The 23353-nt window shown below is 34.8% G+C and overlaps 1 protein-coding gene across 1 annotated transcript in view; it reads left to right on the top strand.

The window, feature by feature from the left end:
• The first annotated feature begins 3433 nt into the window (after positions 1–3433).
• LOC148594549 (exocyst complex component 2-like) overlaps positions 3434–23353 on the top strand; it is a 42984-nt gene continuing 23064 nt past the window's right edge. Inside the window, exons 1-6 of the mRNA XM_088525657.1 lie at positions 3434–3543; positions 4239–4298; positions 5178–5239; positions 6019–6085; positions 7986–8102; positions 11610–11751. Of these exons, the coding sequence (XP_088381783.1) occupies positions 4293–4298; positions 5178–5239; positions 6019–6085; positions 7986–8102; positions 11610–11751 (394 nt within the window). The 5' untranslated portion in view covers positions 3434–3543; positions 4239–4292. The remainder of the gene's footprint in view (positions 3544–4238; positions 4299–5177; positions 5240–6018; positions 6086–7985; positions 8103–11609; positions 11752–23353) is intronic.

Here is a 23353-nt window from a genome sequence, read left to right on the forward strand (position 1 = left end):
TGACATCTTTGGTGGGTATCGACATGTCTTATAGGCACTTTTTTCTCACAAGTGTTACAAATCATTTTTATATGTTTTGCAATAACTTGCATTGTTTTTGCACTTACACTATAGGCCTTTTAAAGATGATTGCATCTTTATTAAAACACGGTGAAAATGTAGCAATATACATTTTTTGTTTACTTACTCTTGTTAGGTCTCATCTCCAAATAACCAAATGGAAAGTCATATTTTTCTGTATTCCTCTCTCAAGATTTTTATTTGTCCTTCTTAAACTGTTATGCCTGAAGTCATTTTAAAATTACCTGACATTACTATATAGTGACCTTTTCTAAAATGCAAAAGGTTACTGATAAATAAGTCCTTAATTGTGCTAAGGTGATCATAGGGAATGTTATTTTAAGGTAGATAAGTGGTAACAACATGCTATCAGTAAAATGAAGGCTCATATCCTACTAAGATTTTATTTCCACAGATGGCATGACCAGGAAACAAACACAGGAAACTTTAGATTTTGTTCTTTGAGATTCATGTTCTCTTGTCTATCAAAAGCAGCCCTGTTTTACTTGGGAAATGGTTCTAACAGGTAAAAAGAGTGCTGCTTTTTAGCGCTGCTTATTGCAAAGAAACTCTGGGGTCTGTATCTAACCAGGTCCCATTCACCTGGAGACTTAGCCACTTCATCTCACGAGGGGTATCTGTTTTTTTTTTTTTTTTTTGGTACTGATGGTACATATGGTGCATACTCTATATATGTAAAGTTCATATTGAAAAGCTCCCTAATGAACTCCGGTTTCTGTGAGTGAAACTTAGGACCAAAGTATATGAAAATTAGAAGCTCTGTGGTTTGCAGACCAGGGGGACTGATCATTTTTTGTAGAACTGCCTGAAACAAATAGTGAGCACTAACAGAATAAAAAAGACATTTTAGAAATTGCCTTTTCCATGACAGTTTATTTTCATGCATTTCATACATGGTAGAAAAAAATCTCAGTAACCCTCATTTTATCAAACCTTGCTTTTTATTTTTTTTAAACAAATAAGTTTAAACAGGCGAATTCTAAATATCAGAAATATTTTTAAGTGATATTCTAGAATGTAGCCTGTATTTGGAATAGGTATTGTTTCTTTAACCAAAATTTATGCGGTATATTTCAGTCCATGTTGAATTACTGGATCTAAAATATATTATATAAAAAATGGACGAAGTACTTTTTATTTTTTTTAACCTATCCAAGCTTCATGGATTTCTGTCACATATTGAGAGACAAATTAAATATGGACATAAAGATATGCACCAAGGCTTTCTGCCTTAGTGTGATTATTTAAATGTTGCAGAATAATTATTGCTAACCTTTATAAGATTTTGTTGAGATAATCAGCAGTAGTTTTCATGGTTAAGCATCTTATTTTAGGGATGGTTTACTGAAGTAAACAATTTGTTTTTAAGGTCACAAGTTCAGTTAACATCTAAAGGCTTCCTAACTTAGTAGGCACACTACCATGGAATTGGTCTGTAGCTGAATAAATAGGTCACTTATCTGTTATAATGAGAAATTGAACTGAAAAGCAACTAATTTAGGAGCTTTCTTACACACAAACAACAAATGACTTGAAACCAAATTCACATAAATTAGTGAGATGCTTTCTGGAAATAAACAGTAATGAGTAATGGCTAAAACACAAGCATCAAGTAGGTGTGACTAAAAAATAATCTGCGAAAGCAGAGAGGGCCTGTGGGAGGGAGCTCAGCTTTGTGTATAGTTTCTTAGAGAATGCTTCACAAACCTTTCCTTTTTTTTTCTGTTTTTCTTATTTGCCACTATAAATATATTTTTGAAGCTGAGTAGAAGGGCAGGAAGCAGTCGCAGTATGCATGTTGCAAGAAGGACTGTCCCTGGGTAATTAGAATATTATAATCAGATTTGTAACTTGCAGTATTAGTCTCAGTTACCAGTGACTTGGGCAAGCCCCTTACCCTTTCTGTTTTTCACTTCATTCTTTGTCAAAATGAAAGCGGGGGGGAGGTCTGCCCAGAAAACTGCTGTCTCTTTATCCTTTTGATGCACCCAAACCTATCTTTGAAGAAAGGTGCTTAACCACCTCGTGAATATTTAGAAAACACCCATGTATTCCTTGTGGACAGTGTTTTAGTAGATAACTCCTTTGGAGCATTGTGTTGTCATCACCAAGGGCTGCCAAATTTTACACGCTGGCAGTTGGTTAAGTTTTGTAGTAAGTTTTGTAGTCGCAGGATTATTGTGGCCTAATAAAGAAGAGTTGATTGTAGTGATATTATAGAAAAAAAAATCTAATATGAACAAGGATGAGGGAGTCCCTTTGGAGGCATTTTGGAACAGAAACTGTATTTTAAGATGTTCAGAAAATATTGTCTGCTAACATACTTAGCCTTTGTATTGCAGGTAATTGATACACTAAGACACGGAATAATTTTTTTCTGTAATTTCTAATATCAAAGATCTGATGCATCTGAACTGCTTCCTTCTCCTGAAGTGTGTTTTATTATATGAAAGCAAAAATAAAAGGAGCAGCACTTACTGTTGTTTATTTCTTGATTTAAGCCAGTCCTAAAAGTAATATATAGAGACTGTCATAGGGAGTTTTATTCAAGATTTTCAGGTGGTCCTGCAGGTATCAGGCTTGTGCACCAACTTCATCCTGGCATTTACAGAAGTCTAAGTTTCTTCTTAGCCTCAAGTGGATGACGTTCAAACAACATCCCCAAAACTATCGTCTGGATGTGAACCAGGTTGACATCTAGAATGACTTGGAACCTTTCGTCCCTCCATCTGACCCAAATCCAGTAGAATGATGTGCCTTTTTCCTGGAACAGTGACACCTCTGCATTTCACGTTGCCCTGTTCAACAGCTTCCTGCCTAATACCAACAGACAGTCTCAGAATAAAGTATTGACTTAACAGGGAAGAGAGGAAGGCAAGGAAAAAATGACTAATAAGGCTAATGCTGTGAACTCTTTTGCACTTTTGTAGTGAAATTGGTGCCTGCATCAAGACATTGGTACCTTAGGTTTATACCTTGAAGATAAAATAAAGCCTCCCAGAACAGTGCTTTCTTTTCCTGCACATGAGAGCAATTCTTTTTGCTCTTCTTAAAAGCCTCATGCTGAAAAAAAATGCAGAATTTTCAGATATCCAGTGTGAAATTATAGAAGAGGCACTTTTAGAAGAGTCTGTTCAGTGGAGAAATCTCTCAGAGAAAAATGTGCATTGGTCTATTGTAATACTTTCATACTTAAATATGAGAATGCATCATTGCAGAGGGATCTTCTTTTGTAGTATATAAAGCCTGTGATTTTTCATTATTTGTGATATTGAAAATAAATATCTCACTGTGTGCAATAGGAATTTTTATATGTTTGCTTTATAGCATACGTTTTACATACTGTGTCCACCTAGGAGCTAAAAAGTTGTTTTCTTTCAGCCATCTCAGTTTGAACAGTGCATCGTCTATTCCTTACAATCTCTTAAAACTGTACTGGACTGCAAGCCTGGAGAAGCTAGTGTAAGTATTGGGTTATACTTTTATTTTCTTTGTTTTTTTGTAAATCATTACTAGGTTTCAGAACAAGAACTTTCACAGAATGATACAGAGTTCCTTTCTGTGTTCTCTTTTCTGTACTGCTAGCTACCAGAATTATGCTTGTGTATCATTTGCCTGGGAGGGAGTCGTGTGTATGAGGCAACTCTTCTTGTAGGAAAATGCTGCTAATATAATTTTTTGATAGCGCTAGGTGTTACTGTTCTCAGGAGCCAGTCTTAACTGTTACATCCAGACTGCTTGTAGAACATTTTTACTTCCGTAAACTTTATTCTAAATCAGTAGTTTTGGTAGCCTCTCTCCTCTTAGTACCTTGAGATGCTGACTGTGATATTGACCTTTTCTATCAGGATTCATGATGGAAGGAAGCTGAACATTTTTCCAAACTCTCTTGGGCCCCTCTGTATGAGTATTGTTCCTTCCTTATTTTTACTTCTTATGACTAGCTTATACAGTTTCTTGATCAGTATATTTTTTCAAAAGAATGTGCTGTGTGCACTTCATAGTGAATCCTTATTGTCAGTCTGCAGATATCTTTGAACACTCTGGGAGCTTTTGCTATAATTCCATTATCTTGCAGTGGGGCTCTTTTCCAATCAGCATTTTATGACCTCAAGCTGTGAAGCTGTTCCACTGAAATAATATACTTGCATCTTCAGGTTTTCCAGCAACAGAAAACACAGGAGGATGTGTGTCAGCTCAGCATTGGGATCATGCAGGTAACTTGAGCATTTCGAAGTATGGAATTGTGAACACAAACGAGCAGCAAAAAACGTGTGTTTCACACCCTGCCTGCCTACCTCCCAAAGGGCAGCTGTAGGTGGTCACAGTGCCCTATTCCTCCAGTACGCCCTTGGATACTGAGGAACATTTAACTGTGAAAACATGCATACCTACTGACTAAATCTGTTGACACCAGGTTGTCAGAGGGGGGTAAATCACATGTTAAAGAATTTGACTGATCCGGAATCACCGTGATTTAGGGACATGTGCTGGACTGATGTAAAGTAACATTGATCTACTGTAGTGAAGGGGAGGATGACAATTTTCATCTGGCTTTTAATTTTTGTATTAGAAACTGATATTTGTTTAAAAATTGAAATAAAAACTCATGTTTCAAAACATTAAATGGGTTTTAGTAATGCTTCTATGTTTGCTTGGCTCTCTGTTTTGATTAATCACTTGAAATTTATTAATAATCAGTTATTTGCAAATCAGCATATGAGCACAACATAATTTTAGCCCTGTGTGATGGAGGTCACTTAGCACAATGAAAGATAATACCAAAAACATTTGGTACTGTATGATGATTTTTGCACCATACACATGGAGACTAGCAAAACAAATGCATTTAGTATTTAAAATATGCTTTCAAAGACATAATGTAAATGTATTCTCTACATTAGAGTTTCTTTAGAACTGTGATGAAACATAGAGCTTCTCAAAAAACTCTACCAATATATTCTCTACCAATTTTCATTGCTCTAAGAATGAAAGATGATGATCGTTCTGCGTCTGTTGACTGTAATAAAAGTGAACTTGAGATTTTTGTCGAGAGGTCTTGCAGAAAATTTAGGACTTGTTTTATTGTTTCTTAGGTTTTTATAGACTGTTTGGAACAACTGAGCACAAAACCTGATGGTGATATTGATACAGCACAGTAAGTAAAATAAATGTGAGACAATGGCAGTATTTTGAAATTGTGGGTGTCAATGTCTCTCTCTCTCTTTTTTTTTTTTTTGTTCTTGTTTTTGTGGTGCTGTTTTTTCCTTTTATATTAAATGTTTCTTATGAATACTTTTGCTCTGGCTAGTGATTCTTTGAACTATGAGTTGATGCTTTTGTGCCAAAATAAATGAGTGACATCGTGTAATAAATATTGTGCAAAATAATGAAATACAGTATATATTATTACGTTGTGCTCAGTGATGGGAGTTGTAGTATTCTTTAGATGAAGGTTTTGGCATTCGCCTACATGGAATGACTTTTCCTTGTCACTAAGCAATGTCTATTCAGAGGGGAGCCGTTTCTGCTTTACTCCCTTTTTGACTGGTTCGATCTGTAGTTATGGTAAAATCTTGGAAGTTTAACTATGTTGCTTTGGCAAAATAAGGCATATTAACTGTGCCCTAAGGCCACTTTTATTTTCTACTTGGATGCATAAGATGGATCAGAATCTGCAGCAAACCAAAGAAATTAGATAGGTTGAAAATATTTTGAGAAAGGAAGGTCTGCACTTAAAGTGTAATTGTCTGTGCGCAAAGCACTGGATGGCTTTCTGGAGAGCTGTGAAAAAAATAAGCAAATTGCTACTTTGTTACCTGGAGTAAAAGAGTTAGAAGACTGGAATCTTGTTTCAGTTGCAGCTGTTGTTTGATTCTACTATATATTATATAAACAAAATTACTATACTACTGATTTTTAAAACAATGTTCCTAGTCTTTCAGTTGATGTTTCATCTCCAGATTTGTTTGGAAGCATCCATGAAGACTCAAGCCTTTCTTCAGTAAGTTTGGCTTCTGTTTTTAAAAGCCCATGTGAAACTTCTCAAAGTTCCAGGAATGTGATCCTTGTTTTAAAAAATGTAAACCAAAAAGATCAAATACTCGATTAAGAAATCAGTTGCGGGTTCCAGAGGTATTTCCGAGATCCATTGAGCAAATATGAAAAACCAAGGCTGAAAATAAGACTATTTAAAAAGCATTGTTTTTATGATATCTATCTTATGATAACTAATGAAAACCTTTTTTGAAACCAGTCTCTCTCAGAAACTGAAACAGCACGACTGAGCTCAGGAAAATTGCACTGATTTTCAAACATTTGAGAATTCGACTTCTCATGCATCCCTTAAGTTTTAACTGGACTGATTATTATTTATTTTTAAAAATACATGAGAATGCAGATATTCAGTGTAATGTAGTCTTCTCTCAAAACTCACTTTGCTGATGGAAATTATCTGCATATTTAAAGTAATTTTTAGGAAATAAAAAAAAAAAAAAAAAAGATTCCTGGTATTCTTAAACTCCAACCCAACAACTGATGGAAGAAAAATCACTTATTCTCTGCAAGAAACCTAGTAAGAACTTCTTTTGTGGTTACTTTATATGGATTTTAAATCTTGCCAGAAACCCAGTTTCCCCGCATTTACAAAAGCAGTTAGGGTTTCTGCTGCACTAGATAATCACAGATTGCAAAATTAGACCAGCTGTCTGAGTTCCAGATTATAACAGTTTGTGCTTTATATCATTTTATTCTTGCAACACATGAACTTTGATTTCAGTTCTTCACAAAGTAATTTTTTATGATCATTACCACCTTTCTCCATCACCAATACAGGTACAACTTTTTTATTTAAAAATAATCAGACAGTTACACAATATTTAGTTTCCACATTGTCATAATAATTTTCTCCTGTAAATGGCAGAGCACTTAATACTCTGCAAACTTGTAAATTACATGTAAGATTTTTCACTGCACTTTTAAAAAGCTTTTTTCTTAAGTACTCTGTATACCAGTTCATAATAATTTAAAATAATAGGCAACTGCATAACTTTAAACTACTCATCCAATTATATTGCGGGAAGACAAAGTTATTCAAAGACACTTTTCTGCATGAAAACAATGTTATTCCTAATCAGATCTCCACAATGATTATGATTATTTCATTGCCAAATAATTCTGTTTTCAATGTATTTGTTATAGTCAATTCTGAACTGCCATTAGAGGGGAGAAAAAAAAAAAAAAAGGTTTCCCCAGTAGAGGAAGGAGAGGGAAGAGCAATCTAAGTGGTTCATTCATAACACAAAGTCATTATTAAAAATAAGATTGTAGTTTGGGTAGTTCTGTCGTTTATTTGTTTGTTTGTCTCCAGCTTGGAAACTGCACCTTGTTGCATCAAGCTCGCGGAAAGGCAGTTCTGGAATCTCTACTCCAAAATGTGCTGTGACATACCTGTTTTGCTTCCGTTGTTTTAGCCAGTTTCATAAGAAAGCGAAGACAGCATTTGGTTTCGTTATATGATGGTCATAATTTTTAGCATATTTCTAGAAACAGAAGTCAGAAAGATCTTCCTGGAAAACTGTCCAAACCTTATTTTTGTAGACAGGTTAAGACATGGTTTCTTAACCATGGTTCTATATTAGTCACAGACATTCCAGTGAATACTCCACATCTCATAAGAAAAAAAAAAACACAGATCATTATAGCTGATGTTTGCTCAATTCTTAGAATTTTCTTGGCAGAAATATTTGTCAACTCTAGTTTATTTATAAGCATATTTATCATACAGCTGCCCCCTGTCCCTCACCTGCCACCCCCTCAATAAAATGGGCGTATTTTTGGTATTGGCTGTTCTGATATTTTGCTGTAATCATTACACTTTTTCTTGTTTTAAAACATACTTTTAGGAGCAAAGGCTTTTAATTGCACTCAGCAATTGTCGCTATCTGGAACGTCATACATTCCTAAATATAGCTGAACATTTTGAGAAACATGGATTTCAAGGAGTTGAAAAAATAACTCAAGTAAGTGAGAACACTGAAATAAAGTATCATTTCTTGAACGAAACTGTTTGTATTTGTTTTACTTTCTGTGGAATTAAGTGCAAGTGTTCAAACAGCCAGAATGACTCTTGAGTAAGCCCTCTACAAATGAGTGGGATTCCAACCATCAGTTGAAGGACACAGCAATAGTGATGATACAGCTGGGTGAGCTCCTGCATGGCCTAAACAGCTTGTGCAGAAAATGTGACCTCCTATCCGGGATTTGTGTGCTCACTAGCAAAGCTTATCAGATTTCTAAGTAAAGCGGTTTAATGTCACTGTGTTTTCTTAATGCAAAGAATAAAAGATCATTATCTAAAAAATATACTCGATAAATTACTTCATCTGGCAATCTGTATTACTGATAGCTCTTGTTCATACACCAGTTCTTTTTTTTTTTTTTTTTTAGATGAAAATGTCAAAGTGGGCGGCAGTAGCTGTCTCATTTTCCTTCCTTTTTGTAAAGATTAATCATTTTTTATGAGAAATGTTGTGACTTAATCCTTAGGATCAAAAGTTAGTTTATTTTCAGAAACATTTGTTGTTTACAAGTAAAATGTTAACTCCTCCGGGGCAGAATAAATATTTCGCTCCAAATTTGATGTTTCTACTTTATAGTACATCCTTAGGATCATTCTGCATCAATACTGCTTGAATTCCTGTGGCTGAAGTAGTTTTGAATAGCATGCAAGTGAAGTTGATATGATTTGCACTTTAGTACAGCAGCCAGAATTATCCTGGTATCGGCATTCTTTGCTGCTGTGCAGGGAAGAGCTGAGTCGGGTTAGGTAATGATAGTACATTGACTATAAAAGCGAATGTTGTCTCTGTAAGCAAACAAGCTATCCATTACATATAAAGCACTCAACATGTTGCCTTTAAAAGTCTGGTAGGTTTAGAAATGATAAAACTCAAATGTTGAAGTTCCATAGTACTTTGTGGCTACTTCAAATCTATTTTAACCCTTAGAAAACTGTGGCGGATCCAGTACTGTCTATTGGTACCTATCAGTGATTCCAGCTGGGAGGAACTGGATAGCTAGACAGTCGTCTGAGGATGGCCAGTTTTCAATCCTTTGTTCATTTTAAGGGAGGCTAGAAATCACAGAGATAAATGTAGGGCTTAGGAAGCAAAATAGAAGCGCCTCCGAAGACAAAAGCAATCGTTTCATTGTTTCTCCTGTCACACAAATTTCTGTAAGTTTCTTAATTTGGTTAGTCATTTATCAAATAATGGTTTTTTTCCAATAAAGAATTGGCATTTTTTGGGGAAGAAAAAAATTTTTAAAATTGCTTTTATCTAAAAAGACTGATCTAAAACTATAATTTTTATTCATTAGATTTATACATTGAATTTTAACGTGCAACTTTGTTATATATGTTGATCAAAAATATCTTTTTTTTTCAGGTTGCATTTGTTAGTGGAGAATTATTTTCTAAATATTCTTGAAATAAAGAAAATGTATATTTTCTTGTATCTTATGTATCTTTTATTGTAAATATTTGTTAGTACCTTTTTTTTTCTTAACATGTCCAAATATTTTAGAATATAAAAATCACCAAATTACAACACTTCTTAATTATATTAGGATTAATAATTATACTTAATTTCTACCATGCTGTTTTATTTTTTTTATTTTTTTGTGGACTAATTGTATGCAGAACTCAAAACAGTTAAAAGACTAGCATATAAAACAACTGTACTAACTATATAGATAATCTTTTGCATTGAATGTCTACAAAAATGGAAGGGAGAATTGATTAATATTAAAACACTTTTGTTCAGGCCAGTTGGAGCTGTGTTTTCATAGGTATTCCTCAAACAAGTGTATGTGTGCAAGGAATTCCCAATGGAACCTCCTTTCAATTATTGCCTACATGCTCCAACCTTAAAAAGGAATTGGCCTAAGCCTAGTTATCTCACCTAATGCTAAGAAAATGAATTTGATTTCTTGAAATCCACCCATGTTACTTTTCTGTAATTCTGTATAAGAAGAAATGAGGGTTTCACAAGATTTTTTACATTCTTGGTTGTATCCTTTATTTTCAAATGTGATGTTAGCATTTTGTGAGGTGAAGGGGGAAGGAGAAAAAGACAAATTCTCAGTGCCTCTTGAAAATCATCCTGTCTTTGAGATATGGATGCATCTTTGACAAATCAAAGAAGGTTTTTTAAGCAGAAAATCAGGGAACTTTTAGTGTTTCTTGTTTCTACTCACCACCACATTTTCTTTGATCTTTCTACAATAATGTCTTCACTTTCCTTGGAACTCACATTTTCTTTCCAAAATGCCTTCCTGTTGATTTTTTACCCAAGGATTGCAGGTTTTTCTTCAGTGAGCAATATAGGTATGCCAAAAGAGAACGATAAGTATTGAATAAGATTTATCTCTTCCTCTGTGGCATGTAGAACTAAACCTTATGTCTTTTTCACAAAGAAAGCAATGATAAGAAATTGGTATTCTTTTCTTCTTTCCCTGTTCTGAACTTCACAACTGGTCTAGAAGACTGCCTTTTTCCTCCTGTTTAAGCCACTATTCCTTCTTGAAATATTACAACCTTAGATATCTCCTTACTTCCTAGTGGTTGAGAAAAAATGAACAACAGTTTGAAAACTTTACTTGGCAATCTTGTAGGCTCTTACTCATAAACATAAATATATTCTACCACAAATTACTTGGCATTTGCAGTATATTTAATTTGCATTTCAAATTCAAAGCAATAGTAAGATACTTTTTACTTGAACATTTTGTGGTGTGCGTTGTGTCCTGAAACTGCTTTAGAAGCTATAACAACAAAGGTTAGCAACACATATGTAATAAAATAAAGCAGTGTAAAAATTTGAAGGTAAGATACAATCATAAAAATGTTCACATTTCCTCTGGTTTTCAGGGTGCTCAAGTTTTGTGAAGTACGTACAAATCATGTTGAGATCTGTTAAATAGACAGAAAAATACTGCAGCCATTTGTGCCCTGTAGATTTTGCTTCTGTTGTACAGAGAGGCCTTAGGGGAATGTGGGAAAATTCACTTTGACAGTTTCAGGAAACAGCAGCAATTTAATAAATCTCTGTATTTTCAAGAATAAAGCAGATCAATTGTATTATTAGTTTTGGTGGATTATAATTATTTACCATTAAATCTTGTATGACCATTATGTTATCAGTAAACCATTGTGTTTCATGGCAAAATCATTATGGGCATAATCATATTTAAAGCACTGGCTTTAGAAGTATATGCCTGCTCTCTCATTGCTTGCACCTTCCCAGAAAATTCCTGTAGCTGACCACAGACAAAAAAAGAATTTTGAACTGGTTGTCATGGAGTGATAATATGTAAATTCCTACATTTTTATATATGCTAATCATGAATTTTTAAGTAACTGTTGTTGTTTTCTGAAAATCGAAGAAAGCAAGCTGGATTTGAGTGTATGATGTAATTCATATAATTAATGACTATATATTCTGTTCTTTCTTTGGATTTTCTTTTAGGTTAGCATGGAATCCTTGAAAGAACTGGACCAAAGACTTTTTGAAATGTACATTGAAGCCAAAGCAGATCCTATAGTCGGGTCATTAGAACCCGGCATTTATGCAGGATATTTTGATTGGAAAGATTGTCTTGTTCCAGCAGGTAAACATCTGCTTATTAAACTCTGAAACTATTTTAGTGGTGATTGATAGGAGTTAAAATATACTGTACAATTAAAAACTTTTTTCTAGTCTCTGTTTTTAACTTTTGACAGTTCTTATTATAAATTCTTTCTCAGTGATTTTACTTAATTCCTAAATCATTTTTCCAATACCCCAGATGATTATAGCAGCTTTTATCATTGATAATCTCTTTAATGCTTGTTTTTCGTGATTATTTTGCTTCGTTGCTTATATATAATGGGAAGAATTATGAAAGACATCTTTGCTGTTTTCTTGTGAAATTCATTGAGATTGTTTCGATTTTTTTCTTCCAAAGAATCTGGCCACTTTTGTAATAGATGTAATTACAGTTCTGAAAAGGTAAAATTATGAGAAAATATGCATTATAACAGTAGTTCAGCAACTAATGTTAAACCATCAAAGAAAGGGTAATTATAAAGTATGCAGAATGTTTAGTCATTATCTAGTTGCTGTAAGAGCCTCCATTTTAAAGGTGCTTAATATAAACAAGACTGATTTTTCAAAAGATTAATACTGTGCACATTCTTAACTTTTAAAGGTCTCTTGAACATGTAATTCATCATACCTAAAACTAATACTGCTAAATCACTTATATTTTTAATATGGCCCTTGGAATTTTGAAAGTGGTTTTATATTCATTTCAACAAATCAGTGTTTGACATGACACTTTGTACTTTCTAGGTCTGTTGGTAACTTCATAGAACTGTGTATTATCAAAGTTAGTAGAAATTATGCAGTACTTTAAAATTAGTTAGAAACTGTCTCAAGAAACACAAATTTGTGATTTGAATCAAGAGCTCCAATCCTTACTCTTGGGTCCTTAGGATTTATTATGTTCGAGAAAACTCTCTCTCCTGTCTTTCGCTCCTACTTTTGTGATTGGAATATATGCTCTTAACATAGTCTCTGTATAATCTATTGTAATTCATATAAATATTATATATAATTTTACATAATTTCTTGCTATATTTGTAATATGTTGACATTTGGCTTGATTATATTCCTGCCAGCTAACAAAAGGACAGAGAAAAAAAGTTGTTGTATCATGTTCAGTTCTTGATTTAGTACACAGGGCTGCTCTTACGAGGCTCGCAACCTCTACAGGATTCTTCCGTAGTATCTTTTCATTTCAAGGGCAGCTAAATTTCTCTTAGGGACATGCCTTACGTTGCTTGTTCTCCATTTTATTGTTGGTTTTACATACTTCTCTGCATCTTTTTTGACAAAATTCAAAGTGAACCTGGTGAACTTCAGAATTACCTAGCATACTGTTTGCCAACAAGTGTCGGCTTAATAAGTTTTCCTGTTCATCCACACACTAGAGATGTTATAAAGTCACCCCTTCTTTGCCTTGCTACCATGATAATCTGTCCTTTTGTGGGATAACTCCTGTCAAATGTACCATAGTTACTATTAGCACAAAAAGTGTGACTTCGAGTACATTTGGTTTGTTTGCTTGCAGCAAAGATTAGTTTATCTTGACAATATCTGAAACTCTGAAATATAAAATTCATAAGTGGCTGGTAAGTTCTCTTTCTTGGAGATAATGAACTTCATTTTTTGAAAAAGACTAAAAAAGAAAAATATCTCATAGGACATGTAAAAATTTAATTTTATCCAGTATCCAAAAAGAAAAAAAATGTTCAGCAAGCATATTATTGTTAATTTTTCAATAAAATATAATTCACAAACAAAATCAAATTGTGCAGAATATAGTTGAGAAAATTAATAAATCCTTAATCCTTAAATTAACCCTTAATCTAAAAAATGCAGTCAAAAGGTGCAGTAGTGCTGCTACAGTATACTGTCTTTTCATTTTTTCTTTTAAAAAAGCCCTGCTTTCCAACTCATCTACAAGCATGAAAAGTGTATTCTTTATTAGACTGTAATAACATATAGATGACCAGTAATGGGTTACACCATGTCAGGCATATCTGTAAACTATCAGGAGTTGTAGGAAGGATCAAGTCATTGGTTTGGTGAGAAAATTGCATTTGCCCAGTGGAAATTAACACCTGCTCTTCAGAAGTTTTTATGACTGCAAAAATTAAAGATTTGATCTGAATCTTTTCGCTGGTATATATCTTGATTAACCTGCATTCTAAAACAGAAATATATATATATATATGGCTTTGGCAAGGCAAAGCATTTAGTCCTCATTTCTGTTCCTCATAAATGCTATCAATGACATAAAATGTTTCATAGGACATAGAACATAGAACATGATGTTCCTCAATGGAAACTGCTTCTAATCGCCAAGCTATAACAAGCTGATATTTTTGGTGTTTCCACATTAACTTTCCGATAATGTTGGCGGTACTAAAAAGTGAAATTTTGGCAGTAACGGTTGTTCAGAAAAGAAAGCTGCCAGAAAACGTACCCATTTACCCATATTTAAAAGACAAAACATGTAAATAATTTCATATAGTCTGATATTTTCAAGCTTTCCATTCTGAGACTGAGAACTTGAGCAGAGTAGGGTCGTGATGTCATGGATGTATCCTTTGCAAAGGGTGGTTTGGAAAAATGACATGTATGTAAATACTCAGGAATTGTTAGGAATACTATTAAGAATTTTCTGACTACTCTGTACTGCTGCTCAGCCCTGAGCTCTGAAACTGTGACTATTTTGAACTGTTGTGTGAGGTCAGGCACTGGCAAATAGAATTTCTCTCCTATTCTTGATGCTCCCCCTGCTGTTTCCCAGCAGAATGAAGTAATTGGAAGTTTGAATAAAACACAGATAATACCAGATCTAGATTATCAGGAATATAATGCTTTTGGATAGACAGAATTGTGGGGAGGAATAAAAGTGCAAGCAGAAAATAAGAAGGGAAGGAACAGACTGGAACTGAAGGTTTGTGGTAACCTTAAGATCAAGCAAGGAGCCAAGGTAAGACAAAGCGGGAATGCAGGGTTGGCTAAGCAAGGTGGAAAGGTAAATTAGGACAGGGTAAGATTTAGAGATATAATTAGGAAGCGACTGAAAGATAAGCCAAAAAAAAGATAGGCTTGAGGTGGAAATAGAGAGACCTGGTGCTCACTAGATCATTAAGGTTTCCAGAAGCTGAATTCGAATCCAAAAAAATCCTTCAGTCTTCTGCTTTCAGCAAGTATTTGGGAATGGCTTTAGTAAAGTCCCGTTCACCCCCTAGGGATGACAGCCTTTTAATGTTACTGACTGCTTTCTTTGCACAGCTCACAGAAGGTTTTGTACATACATACACACACACACACATATATTTGTGTAGATTTTTACATATATGTATTTGGGTATGTATATGTATGTATGTAAAATATAATAAGTAACACTGTAACAGTATCTGCAGCACTACATAAGATTGATAGTACCTTTGAGGAACACAACTATGGCCTAAATGCTTTGCCATCAATATTTTTTTTCTATCTTAGAATCAGGACTATAAAATTTATATACAGAAGTTATATATTTTACCACCAATCCTGCTTTTGAGCCGTATGAGGCAAATGCCATTCCATGTAATTCTTTTTTTTTTTTTTTCCTCCCCTCACAAAGCATCACTCCATTTGCTTCACAAAACAGAACCTGTTTTGGAGATAAAATGGGTCTTATAGTAAACCGTGCTGTTACGAGCGAAAATCTGTCCTCTGCAGGTACAGGTTTTGAAAAGTTTGAGACATAAACTGCAGGAAAGGATAAAGGTAAAGGCAAGATTGTCCGTCCTGCATTGTTTTCTATGTCAAGTGTTGGTAGCTCATTGAGCATTTTTTTGTCTTCATTTTTTAAGTGCCTATTTTGAATCCTGTCAGTTTTAATGCTCATATTTAATTTGGCTATCCAAAGTATTATAATGTGCAGAATATTCAGAAAAATCTTATCCAAGCACCTCGACTGGCTGTACTTTATATCACTGATGCCTTTGTGGTCTTTAAGTAGTGTGGGCAGTGCTTCCTCATCTGCTCTTATTGATGGGAAAATAGGTAAATGAGAAGTACTGTATTAAGTGATCATTTTTGAAGGAGAAACTAGAATAAGATTAAGTGTGTTTTTTGAACAAGACTTGAAAATCATACAATATTAAAGTTTGGTATCATACTTTTGTCCATGCAGAAAAAGCATGTGCCCTGCTCACTTAGGCAGTTGTCCTATTATAAGGATTATTATATACTTGTACATGTGGTTTTTGTTACAGTTTTAAATATAAGGAAGGGCAAGGTGTTTGCATTGTGCAAATTTTAATTTAGCCTATGTGCTAAAGCTTTTATTGCTTAGTTTTTTTGACATGCATACTCCTTTCAATATGGAAGTTTTGAATGTCATTAAGAACTTGTGCACAATGTAATTATACATATGCCCTTTTATTTTGATCTAAGGTGTGACTCACTGCTGGTGTTTGAAGGCAGTCTGATTTACGTATAGATTTATTGTTAATAAATGACTTTCACTTGAATGGTTAGTTGGCTTTTGAGTCTTTACAGCAAAGATTTCAATTTTAACATGCCACAACAATGAAATCTATTTTGTATTTTTTTTTCCTGTTTGAAATACTGTTCTCATTTAATCTACTTTACCAACAGGATTAAAAAAGATGAAAGGGATTACAGGAAAACATAGAATTAATTAGCTACCATGTGTAGTTTTTAAATGTTTTTTATTTTGTATATACTGGTCAATCAACCAGTTGTGCTTAGGAGGGATTTTTTTGCTGTATTTTATTCTTCTGTTTTAATAGAGATGTTTTCTTGTTGTTATGGGATTTTGTAATGTTTTAAATTCTTTCTTTTTATCTAGCTCACTTGATTTGTAAAGTTAGGATCCATTTCATCTTCTGGATTCCTAGAGTCTTTTGCAGAATTACTGAAGTGTTTGTGTTGTTTTGAATTTGGCTGGAGAAGGTTCCTGTGTGTTGAAGGTTGTGCAGTACAACCAAAAATACTTGTACTATGTGGGACATTTAGGTGGAACTTTTCCATGCATATGTCAAATTATTTTTAACAATGTGGCAAGGTTAATTTATATTTCATTCATTTAGCTATACCATAACTAGATCAATCTGAGATTGGGGGTTTGTTTACCTCATAAAGAGGGTGTTCATTTATTTTTTGAAGTATTCAAATATGGTGATCTCTCTTCAGAAGTTATTTTTGAAGTGCCAGCTGTGTGCCAGCCAACATTGAAAATGCACAGTGTAGTGTTGCAGAAGTTGGTGTGATAAACTTCGAAGATATGATTCTTCTGTCTTTCACTGGTATTGTTGTTAGGTAGCGAGTAATTTTTTTAGCATTTAAAACTTCACATTGCATTGAAAGTTTCAGGTGTTTTCACACTTTCAGTTGAAAGTTGGTTGTTTGTGTTTCTAGATACTCTGTACTTGGCATAAACCATATATAGTAGAGTTAAATCTGTTTTTTTATTATTATTTTGCATGTAAATGGGGCATTTTTAAAACATTTCAAATAAAAAATGCCAGCCTTACAGCAAAAGATTAAATGTGTCACATCTGCTAAATCAAGTTTGATATACTTGTCACATCTCCTTATCTGTTATTTGTCTAATTTAAAAATCAAATAAAAAAAAGCTTCTAATGGCAATAGCCTGATGAAAAGTTGCTCAGCAGTTAAGTACGCATTTTGGCATTCCACTTTTAATTTGTAGTTACACAGCAACATACTTGTCAACTCTAACTTTTCTTCTTTTGTTTAGTTTGGGGCACAGCACCCTGCTTACATTTAAGATGACAAGTGCATTTACATCATAAAAACATTTGGATATAGTAGAAAGAGGGTTTTTTTGAGAAATCGACAATTACTTTGACTGAAATGTACAAAACAGTTTGGTTTGAAGTCTCTGTAACGCTTCAGACTACTTCTAGCTTTTCAAATAGATTATCTTAGCAATTTTACTTGGCTTAGATTATTTTGAATTCCTGTAGATCACACTATTGCTGTCCTGAGTTCAGAATTTTCTTTCATTTTTCATACTTCTGTAAGGCCAAAATCTGCTGTTGTGAATCAGGGGTATAAAAGCACCAATTCTACTCAGTATTTGCACGTGGAAAGGGAGGCGGTGATGATGCTTTTGCAGTTTTATTGCATTTAAAATTCGATGGCTGGTAGAGGACATGTCAGCCCCTGTTGCCTGTTCGTGGTCTGCTCATGAATGCACTAGTCAGGTACAGGCTGCAGCCTCACGTGGCTCGTGGCCTGCACGTCTGTGCCTTGCAGGTCATTTTATTTCAGCCTATTGCAGTTTCTTCAGCTGCAGGTGAGGACAGATGAGGTTCAGAGGCAGTGACAGTAGTTACCTTAACCACTGAAGAGGGATATTACCTGCATCTTCTATCAAATGCAGCAGAAGCAGATTAAGTTTTTCAGCTGGTGAGCGAGCGGAGCTGCTCCTGGTTCTTCACCTGGGAAGAACTGAGCTGCCATCAACTCATTCGGGAAGAGGAAAAAAAGGAAGACAGCATAAAGCCAGGGATGCACAAAAAGGGACAAAAAGGGATCAAAAGCAAGTCTGTGTGCATGTGTGTGACTGTGCGTGTGCTGTGCACATGTGTGTGGAGAGCACTGGAGTGCTCCTAGGTGCAGTGCTCCAGTAAGATGCTCTTCTCATTCACAATAACTGCTTTTGCAAGTCTGTGTGAGCAGACTAGTAGTAGTATGTTAGTATTATTAGTAGATGACGTATGTTAGCATTATAGCAAGGAAATATTAACTGTGCTGTGTATAAAAAACCCTTTCTTTATCTGGATGAATTGAATTAAAGATTCTCATGTGACCCATTTAACCAGGTAAACTTCTCTAACTGGCAAATGTAACAATCCATACACTGCATGACTGCTCTTCCTGCATTTATTTTACTGTGTGTAAATCTTCACAGGAGAATCACACACTAAAATTTTCAAGTCACTGATAATCATATGGTAGCTTTTACAAAAAGAAAAAGAAGTAAAAATCTGCTGCTTGAAATATAAGCACAAATTTCACTCCATGTGAAGATCAGAATAGCTTCATTTGGTTGATTTCATTTTAATCTCAGTTTTTTTCACTTTCAGACTTTCCCATTTCCTTTTGTCTCTAACTTCTGGCAATAGCGAGATTTCTTTAACATTTTTGTGTCTATCTTCAGTGCCTGAACTATAAATATTGAGGGCCACTGCAGCAGTTGTAGTAGAGTAGACACTCTACCCTCTCGTCTATGGGAACAGACAAGGTGAGAACAGGGAAGGGGCGATTTCTCCACTTTCCTCTAGCTCCTTCTATCTTTACTGTCTGACTGTTAAAGAAATCCCAAAGGAAACTATCTTGGAGAGGCATTGTATTTTTCAGGTCTCTCCCTCCCATATGTTGTTTTGCACTTGTTTGTAGGTGGTATTAGGCATCTTTTTGAGCCTCTACGGATTTTCTGCTGCTAAAGATTTTGAGTTAGGTTTCTGGCTGGCTGGTCGTTTCAATGGACTGCGGACCCTACTTGTGCGGGGATGCAGAAATTCATCTGCAACTTTACAATAATTTCTTATGCTGCTGCCTGCTTCACACACATCTGCCTTCACTCACAATTCTGCTTTTTAGTGTTTGCTGCTATTAGACTTACCAGTAGTTATGTCATCCACCTCTCTTCCAACTGCTCTTTGGTTTTATCCATCAGTCCCCCTCCCTCAATGTCTTATGACATTTCTCTTTGTGCTTTGTCAAAGACTGCAAATTAGGCTCCAAAAGCATTTTAATTGTAGCATTTAAAAAAAAATCTGGAGAACTTGCGTGCTTTTCAGAAAAGAAAATGTGAAATTAAATAGTCAACAAATCACGTTTTTAAAGCCGGATGTATTTTTAAAAGGAAAATAGTAGGGTAAGGAAAAATCTTTCTCCTATTAAAACTTGGACGACCTTCTGAGACAGGCTTCCTTTACAATACTTTCAGGGTAACAGGGAACACAAAAGCATTTATATCTTAAAAAAAAAAAAAAAAAAAAAAGTCTTGCTGTGATTCCTTGGTCAGACTATGTGCCCTGGTCTGCATTATTGTGGCTTGAGGATTCCTTTTCTTATCATACCTATGTAAGGTGGTGGTTATCAAAACTGGTGAATACCTTCCAGCACAGTCTAATACTGCAGGTCCGTTTTGTTGTCTAGCCAGTTCTAGAAAGTCATCCCATTTCAAAAGCCTGTTTATTTTTACCTGTGCAACTTTCCTCATCATTTCAGTATTTTCTAGTTCACATAGTGTCAGTTTAGTTATCCATCTCATGACAGCCTTTTTATTGTTATGATGAAATAGAAATATATAGGTTTTTTTGTTTTTGTTTTTATCTCAAGCATGTTCTTTGAGAAACATTTAAGACATTTTGATATTATTTAATTTATCTGTGGCAGTCACTGATAACAGCATCTGATCTGTACTCAAAGCAGAAAATTAATTCAGGATTTGAATCTGTGACGTTACTATATGCGTGAGAGAGAACTGCACAAGGTTCGTAGTGCCCCAAACCCCTTCCATAATAAATAAGTAATAAGAAATTACAGCATCAGCAGAACAATATTTGGAGAGGCCTGACTTGTTGACACAGGGAATGCTTTTGTGTGTGCTTTCAATTAAACAGGCACAAATACTATCTTATATTCGTGGAATTCTACGATTCCATGAATTATTACTGTTTATATAGGTCTGCAGTTACCACTGCTTATGTAGATGAGCCAGTGCTTGTGATGGTAAGAACAGCCAGGTTTTCCCTCCATTGTTTCTTTTACCACAAAAGAAGGAAGGTTCTATATCTCCAAAAAGCCTTGTCCTTGCATAGTATCACACTGCACTGGATCTGAATTGGAAGTACTTAGAGCACTAAAGTGTTTGCTGCTGAAAATCTCTCAAAGAAATTGCCTTCTCCAAAGAATGAGGGGTTGTGAAATCAGACTGCTTCTTTAACACTTTTTATAGGGTGTTGTATCTTCCACTTGTTACACAGGCTCTCTATCATTTAAACTGTCTAAGAACTGTGGTCTTCGGGATGTAATCTGTAATCATTTATTTGCCAGAAGACCTTAAATGTAGGCTTTTGATGCTCATATTTGCTCTTTTCAAACAGCTGCGTTTTTTGTATTGTGTCTGCCAATGCATGCAATTACATTTCTCATTGCGAGGTTTACAGTGCAGCAGGCAAAATGAAGGTAACTGTTTGGAAAGCTGGGTCTGAGGTGGATGATATGCTGCATAAACTATGAAACATTAAACTGAGGAGGGGCTTGTGTTGTGCTGGGAGAATAAGTCTCATTTGAGTGTTTGGCCTGCAGATACTAGCTGGAAACAGTCTGTAGTGCCCCATAAAGATGTCTAGTATCTTGCAGCAGAGTTCTTAAAGGGCCTTAGCAAATGTTAAGTGTTACAGGACCTCTCGTACCAACAGTGTAGATGCAGGGAGCCACGTGTTTTTTTGAAAAAGCTGTATTTGCCCCAGACAGCTCTGTGGAGAAGGCCCCAAAGCCTTGATATCCTTCATAAGCCCACTAGTCAGTTCATGTTCCTGGTTACAATTTGAAATGATGCATAGGAGGATTGTAGTCAAGCATAAAGCAATACTGAATTTGGAACAAAGCCATCTTGATAAAACCAAATATTTTCAAATCTCTGAATCAGTACAGTAGCTATGAATTTTTTAATACTTAAAAAAGCTAATAAAAATACAATCATCAAAATGTATTTTGCCTCTGCACAGCTAAGTAAACTAAGAGAATAGGCAAATAGCTGTCTACTCAATGGTTGGGTAACATTTCCTGATGGGAGAGGGTAAAAAAAAGGTGTTTTTAAAAATAATGAAAAAATTAGTGTAAAAGAAGTCTAAGCTTTCTACAGAACATTTCTATACAGAATTCAGCCTGGAGCATACTTTATCTATTGCCAAGTTATCAAGCCCCTAAACTCTTGCTTTTTAAGTAGGAAAATATGATAGACTTCTAAAAGTACAGCAGGTCCATTGTAGTAACAAGCATTTCATTAATTTAAAATTTCTTTACGCGATGAATGGCATTTCAGATTTAATGAAACACTTAAAAACTTTATTGATGTTTGGATGAAATTATAGTTCTGGACTTGTTCACTGGTTGAGAGTAATTCAAAATTATTAAAATCTTCTACTTTGAACTGTGAAAATTCTTAAGTTTTCCAGTTATTGTAGATCACTCCTGAGTCCAGATAGTTTCCAAATGTTAAATTTGGACTGGAATGATTTTTAAGGATCTATTGTTCAGGTCATGCAAAGGCATTCTTCATTTCAAACCCATGCCCTTTTCAAAATACAGTGGGGATTCAGTGAAACTTGGAAATAAAAAGTTATGAAATAATAGTATTTTAACACAGTGCAAATTCTCACCTTCACTCTAATGAATAAGAAATATGCAGTTGCACTGCATACTGTGTGTGCGCCTAGCAACAATTTATATCTCTTTTTTTCCTTTTCTTTGTATAGTAGAGGACAGTAAACTATCTTTTTACTGCAGTGACATCTCTAAAAGCTGCAACAGACACGTTCCAAGTCCCTGCTGGCTTAAACACACAGAATTCTGCAGGAAGTTCCAGTTATGGCATTTTTTTATGCTGTAAAATATAAGGTACCCTGTTGCAAGTAATTATTCCCAATGTGCTGGTCTGCAAGCATTTGACTGCAGAAGATGCTGCATTTCTAAACCTGTACATGGGTAGAAATAAGGACTGCTTGAAAGTCAAAATGATGGCCGCCACCTCAAGGTTATCATGAGAGTTACCAAGTTTGTGAAAGAGAAATTAGATTTTACCACAGAACTCAAACTTGAGAGTTTAGTGAAATGAAGCAAAGCACAATCTGCTGCTGTGTCTGCTGAGACACTTCTGTGTCTGCTCACTGTATCTGTGACCCAAGGCCCTTTGGGTCTTTCCCATGACTCAGTACTTCCACAGTATCTGCAGAATATTTGCTGCTAATAAATATTTCCCTGTAAAGTAATACTCCTGGAACTGATTTGCTTGTTATTTTGTTGGATTTGGTTATTAGAGACAAATAAAATTCCATGTAAATGGTAAGGAAAACCAGTTCAGAGAAGGGTACATAAAAATATTGTCAGTTCTGTGGTTTAATTATGTTCAATGACTGCTTGTATTTTTCGACCTAAGAACATTCACAGACCTGTGCAGAATCAGGATCCAAAAGTATGATTATTTTTTGTATTATATCTGTGCATCATCTTAGAAAAAGTTACTCCAGCCTGCTTGTTACGATTAATTCAGTACCAAATAGTACAGCGCATGAAAATATTTTAAAAGTTTGCTAATAAAGCTATACAGTGAAAGGTGGAGAAAGCTGTATATCTTATGGCTGCTAGAAATGCTTTTGACTAAAAAGCAACAGTTTTGTTTTTTTTTTTTACCTTTTTTAAAAAGTCTGTAGTGTACTTCCTTTTGCAGCATTTGCCTTTTACTGACTTGCATATTGCCTTAAGTCACTGATATAAACATGGAACATGTTTCAGATGAGCAAGATTTTCTTTTTATAGCTTGAAGGTCAGACAGATGCAATCCTAACTGGACACTACAAATTATTAGTCTCTATATT

This window comes from Tinamus guttatus, unplaced genomic scaffold (genome assembly GCF_059628265.1).
Source record: "Tinamus guttatus ecotype Peru unplaced genomic scaffold, ASM5962826v1 Tinamus_guttatus_pri_ptg000232l, whole genome shotgun sequence".
NCBI lineage: Eukaryota > Metazoa > Chordata > Aves > Tinamiformes > Tinamidae > Tinamus > Tinamus guttatus.